The sequence below is a fragment of the Merops nubicus genome, unplaced genomic scaffold, assembly GCF_000691845.1.
Source record: "Merops nubicus isolate BGI_N331 unplaced genomic scaffold, ASM69184v1 scaffold875, whole genome shotgun sequence".
Lineage (NCBI taxonomy): Eukaryota > Metazoa > Chordata > Aves > Coraciiformes > Meropidae > Merops > Merops nubicus.
In genome coordinates, this window is record NW_008610127.1 from 320212 (window position 1) to 326267 (window position 6056).

Consider the following 6056-nt stretch of genomic DNA (forward strand, 5'->3'; position numbering starts at 1 on the left):
GAGGCAATAATATAATTTATTCTCAAATATAGTCGTTTCCATATTCAATATTTTAGTTTCTCATATAGTTTACACATCCACAACAGCAAACAAAAAATGCAGGCATTTGGCCACCTCTTGTTTAAGTGGGTCAGCATGTAGGTGACAACTATTATTTCTAGAATATTTCAAAGCTGTTACTTTACTTTTTAAGTACACACATGTGAGAGGCAAATCTGGTGCAGCTGCACTTGCAGAGATAGGCCAGCAGCAGGGCTCCAAGGAGCACAATTTTAGGGTGATGGCCGCACCAGCAAGTCATCTTTGTACATCTGCAACTTAAGCCAGTAAAAATAAACAAATAAATAAATAAATAGAGCCTGTTTAGATCTGCATAGCTTATACTAACTGAGTTTTCCAGACCACTGTGTCTTGAAGGCAGTCTAGTGGCACTGTTACTACCTTTTTGGCCGAAGTAGAAGCACTAGAGTAACAAACTACCTGGGCAGTTTCATTCCACCATAGGTTTCTACAGACTTATGTAGATTACACAGCAGAACAGAGGTTATTGATCACACCCCATTTCCTTCAAGTACCCCCTTCCTCTCTCAATAGAGTTACACTAAATGATCAATAAACAGGTTTTAACCTTTAATAAACAAAGGGTGAAAAAGACAACATGGCAAGAGTCTAGGACAAAAAAAAAAATAGTGTGTCAGGGAAAGCAGTAAGTCTGCCTTCAGAGAGAAATAAATAGCATCATGCCTTTTTCTTAACACTTACACACCATAAAAAAAGCATGTTACTTGAAAGTATACAGAGGTGAAAACAGGTCTCCCTATTACTTGTCATTACAGTTATTTATGAGGAACACACATCACGAGAACCAAAGAGTAAAAAAAGTGCCTGTAAAAAAAACTAACAAGGCAAAAAAAAACCTAAGCTGGTTTTCTTTAGTATGTTTGTGCTTTAAGCAACACAAGAGGTAGGCAGTGTGTAACACATGCAATATATTTACCAGTAAGTATGCAATTTTATTAGAAAACTAACACACTTGATACTCAGGTCACATCCATCTTTCCATGAGGTAAAAATGCCAAAGGTTGTGCTTAACTTAAAACCACTTAATTTAACTTTACCCTTTGCATTTTTTTTTTTTTTATCCTTTTACACTTACACAAAGGCATTTTGCTTGATCTGCTTGAGACTATCTCTCAACTTTAATACATTCAACAATATTCTGTTTAGTTTCACAAAGCTCTCAAAGACTCTGGCAGTGAAGTCCACTTTTCAGAGCACTCTATTACTGGTGGACCAATCCAATAACCTGTGCAATACAGATCTGCCAGTTTCAACCCACAGCCAACTTTTGGATTAATTTTCAGGCATGACACAGGTCACGCTGAATAAGAACTTAGAAGAAAACTTCAGTAACCAAACAGCAAATAATAATATGGGGATTTATTTACCCAAAAAAAAAAAAGAAAAAGAAAAAGAAAAAGAAAAAATGTTATACCATTGGACAAAGAGTATGCTCAAAGGAAACCAGGAGCTTCTGGCAGAGATCAATAGTTTCACTAAAACAGCAAAAGCAAAAACAGCAGCAATGAAAAAAGCCTATAACCCTGTATGCTAGGTAATGAACTGCACAGAAAAACCTCTTAAATGTTTAGGCTGTCCTCATACAACTGGAAGGAAAACATATTCCTGAGAAACAGCTGCGTGCAATAGCAACTTGGTTGAACTGGACAGATACTTGATGTTTACATACCATTATTATTATTACAGAAAGAATACTTCTTAATATCGTTTTCCCTACTAAAGTTAACCTTATTTACTGCACAGTTGACATAGTTCCCCTCTCTTCATTCTCCACCAAAGCAGGACAGAAAAATAGCTAAATTCTTGGTAGCCCCAGCATTCAGCAGGTTCAAGGTAGGTTCCTAGAAAACATTGTCAGGGGCACCAGTCTGGTATTAAAGGCAGAAAGATTGGAAAGAATTCCTGATAAGACTGTGGTTTTAATTCCCAATGCCCATACAGTAATGGGGAGGGAAGTTCCCGAGAAGAAAGCTTTTTTCCGGTTCTGTGCTTCTAGCTATTTGAGTAATTAGGCTTCTTCTAAGAACACACATGAGGCTCACAGGAGTTTGTAGGACACCAGTATAGTCCCCACAGTGTTTCCACAATGACATGCATAAAGCAGTCCTGAGCTTCACTTTTCTTCAAAGAGCAAACTTTTCTTTATAATGTCAGTAGCACCAAAACCTTCTGGTTTTTTATGTTTTATGACAGGCAGCAAAATCCTCAGAAGCATCTAGGCTATCTGCTAGAAGCTTCATTTATGGCAGCATACACAGCTTTTCTGTTCCCACCTTGCATGGGCATGACTATAGGGGAATTCTAAATTTTCAACAAACATTTCCATTATTCCTTGTTCACCTTTTTGGAAGAATCAAGAAAGTTTCGTGACTAACCAGATCTCCCCCTGTTGACTGACACCTACAGACTAGGTAGTTACTATACGCCCCTAAGTTTCCACTTAACCCCTAGCTCTGAATGGCTGCAAAACAGGACCTACAAATTGTTTTAACTTCTTTGGATCTTATTCCCCCACCTACCCCTAGCTCCTCTGAATCTTAGACAGCAGATGCCTTCACATCAGCACCTGTGGGCTTTCCATCCGACGACCCCATTATTATCTCCAGCAAGTCTTAAGGATATCAAAGAAATTCATCTGGATGTAGTAAAGGAAAACTGCATTACAGAGGAGAACAAAAAGAAATATATCTTTTTGTTTTTACTTCTAATTGTGATATTTTCTGCTTGATTAACTTTCTAATCTTAGCAACCGGCAAAGATTAAGACTTCAAAGAATACATTGTACCTTAGTTTCTAATTGTGTCAGTTGTATGTTTTCTTCCCTTAAGCAGAAGTAAAAGAAATTGTCAAAGGAGGTGGGGAACTTTAAAGCGCAAACTCAATTTTCAAGTACATATAAGTACCTTAAAAGCTCTAATATCTCTCAATCAGCAATTTCAAAAGTACACACACAAAGTTACTGTCTCAAGTCAGTAACATTCATACTCTTCACTAACTGTCCAATGGATCATAGCTCAACAAAAATAGATACATGATTAGTTCTTTTTATCAATAAACAAACAAACAAAAAATCCTCATTCCCTGGATCTGTGGCTGTCAAGTAACTCGAATTCTTCATAAGACAGATTGAAATCCCAGGAAAAAAATTTTTACCTTCATACTTGAAAAAACAGCCAGTCAAGAAAACAGGCAACAATTCTTGTTCCAGGAATTTTCATTAGACTACTACAGTGAAAGCCATTTAACTGTTAGGTTCTCAGTTTGTTCAAGGAAAATTCAGCTAGCCTCAAAATCAAAATTTTAAGACAGGTTATTTTCTAGCATGGAAACACTGTATTTGCAAACACCGAATGAAGAAACTTACATTTTTCTGTGATCACTGTCCTAATATCTGAACTGGAAGTTTTATTTTTCAAATTCTGAGCCAAAGTAAAAACAGAATCAAGCTGAGGGTGCCGCTGGTCCAAATCTGCCTTTGTTATCTGTTGAGAATTAGGATACGATTTTGAAGTCCACAAAGCAGAATTTAATTAACATCATCTGTATTATTTGTAGCTAAAACATGTATATGACTGTTCTCACCATTACTGTAACCCTTGAACAGGCACAGTATCACAGCACAGCTTTAAAAAAGCAGAAATATTCTGAATTACAGTTACTGAAAATCCAAAGGTGAAGGTTAACCTGTACAAACTACACGGTTGCCACAGTGTCATGGTTAAACCATGGTACGCAGTCACTGAATAATATTTTCCAATATATACTTTTAACTCTCCCACAACTTGCTTTCCTCCTACCCAGCTCTAGGGGAAAGAAGGGGAGGGGGAAAAGAACAGGGAGGAACAATCAGAATATATATCATACAAAAAAATGTAGTTATTCCACTGTGGCAATGTACCAGAAGCCCATATTACAAGTATAGTACAGCTCATATATTTCCAAAGTTACTGTACATCACATTCTTTCAAATTCCAGATTGTCAGACATTCACAGAAGCATTTTTAGCACCTGTTTAGCCTCCAGCTTTTTGCTCTACCGTTACTTGTGTTAATTGATATCAAGTCAAATAAAATGAACCTTAATGGTAGCATAAATCTCAAATACTGCCCTTAGTCACAGCTCAGCATAGCACGAACTAGCAACAGAAACAAACATTTCCATCATAAGCATTTCTGTTATAACTTTTAATCATTTCAGCATGTCTCTGGAAACCAGTTTAGACAAACTGCAACAAAACAAAACTCATTAGAAAACACTAAGAAGCAGATCACAAAGGTCACTCTCCAAGCAAATATGAAGCTGCTCCAACTTCTGTATAGCACACGCTATCTACACCATCCTAAAAAAAAAAATACCATTGTCAGGATGTATTCTCTATATGCTTTGTTTAAAAGGACAAAAAAATAGCACTGCCTAGTTCACATATGGATGCAGTAGTTAACAGAGGGGAGACAAATGTAGTAACAACAGCATTTAAATTGTAATTTTAAAGTTACACATTTCCTTTAGTCAGTTTCTTGGTTTTTTTAAACACATTTAATTTCTTTACTAGAATGTACAAGCTATTAAAGTGTGAGCCAATTTTCCAATCCACTGGCCTTCAGAAAAGCACATACTTTCATTCGTGCAATAGTCCGATTGATCTCCTCAGCATTTCCCACGGTGACTATGTTTGACTTGAGCATCTGGTCAATCAATACCAACCAGTCAGCCAGCTCTGTTGTAGTTTTATCCAGATCAGCAGGTGCAGAAAGTTCCAAAGCCTGCTGACTCTGAACAGGAATCTCCAAGGAAGAAGATACTAGCACCACCTTTTGGACATCTGAAACACAGTTTGGGGGTTGTTAAAGAAAAAGTCATGGCCACGTGCAATTGTGGGAATTACAGGTTTTTTGTAATTCCTATGAATACACAACAGCATCTACAGAGAAAAAAATTGTGTTTGAGGCATTTTAACTACCAGAAACTAAGCCAGAAACTCCTTTTGGCTTTTTTCCCCTTAAGGCTATTATTTCACTGCATGCCAAAGACTCACCCAAACAATTCACCTACATACAAAACAAAGAAGAAGAAAACTTACAACAGCAAAATTACATTAAATCTAATGGAGTGAAGCTAAACACTGACACAAAAGGGAATCGACTCTTATTAAGCATAAAAACCAAGCCTTTTGTTTAAGATAAATGTCTAAAATTGTCTTACTTTTGTATTATGTGACAGAGAGGTTTTCCCCACTCTTGGCTCAGAATCCACTTAAGCACTCTGAGCTACTGCAAGAGATGCTTCCTGGACTGGGCAACACACAACTGTCCTAAGAAGGGGCAGGTGCCTGCCAGTTCAACCCCACCCTTTCTATCTTTTTAACCTGACACTGCAATGAAGTGAAGAATGAGCTGTTCAAGATTTTTTTCAGAAGCTGTGTTTGGTTGCATTCTAGTTCTAAGACAACACTAAGTTAAGCCAACCTGGAGTATGAATGTTACATACTTGCCTCAAGCCATGAAATACAGGAGCTTTACTTAAACACTCTGTATGAAAGGAAAACAAGCTGAATCAAAGTTTTGAAAGGCTTAAACAGGAGTTGGCTTTCCCCCTGTAAATTCTGTTTAATCCTGCTATTTTTTTAATATATAAATTTATACATCTAAATAGCTAATCTACTGTAGTTCAAGATAAAAATTCTTTCAGGCAAGGGCTGCCATTTTTATCTAGTTTTCTTAAAAAAGAGACCTACGCATCTTGTTTACACTCTGTATTTGTCGATCTGCCTCCAACAACTTGGAAAGACAGCCAGTGTCAGTGTCTGATACAAGAACATATTGTATTTAGACAGCTTCTCCTACAAGATTCAGAAAGTATCTAGTAGATAAGAAAGACCTACCTGTGTCCCTGTTGAGCATCTGAAAGATGCAGAATGTCCTTTATTTAAAGGACTACAGACAGCCTGCATACAGGAAATACCCTACAAATACTTA

At 37.1% G+C, this 6056-nt stretch overlaps 1 protein-coding gene across 1 annotated transcript in view; it reads right to left on the reverse strand.

Annotated features, from left to right (window-relative positions):
* The window catches only part of LOC103773417 (utrophin-like), a gene marked incomplete at its 5' end in the record, with an annotated part of 260165 nt that overhangs the window by 215376 nt on the left and 38733 nt on the right, over positions 1 to 6056 (reverse strand). The window contains 2 exon segments of the mRNA XM_008940784.1: positions 3446 to 3563; positions 4698 to 4903. Coding sequence (XP_008939032.1) covers positions 3446 to 3563; positions 4698 to 4903 — 324 coding nt within the window.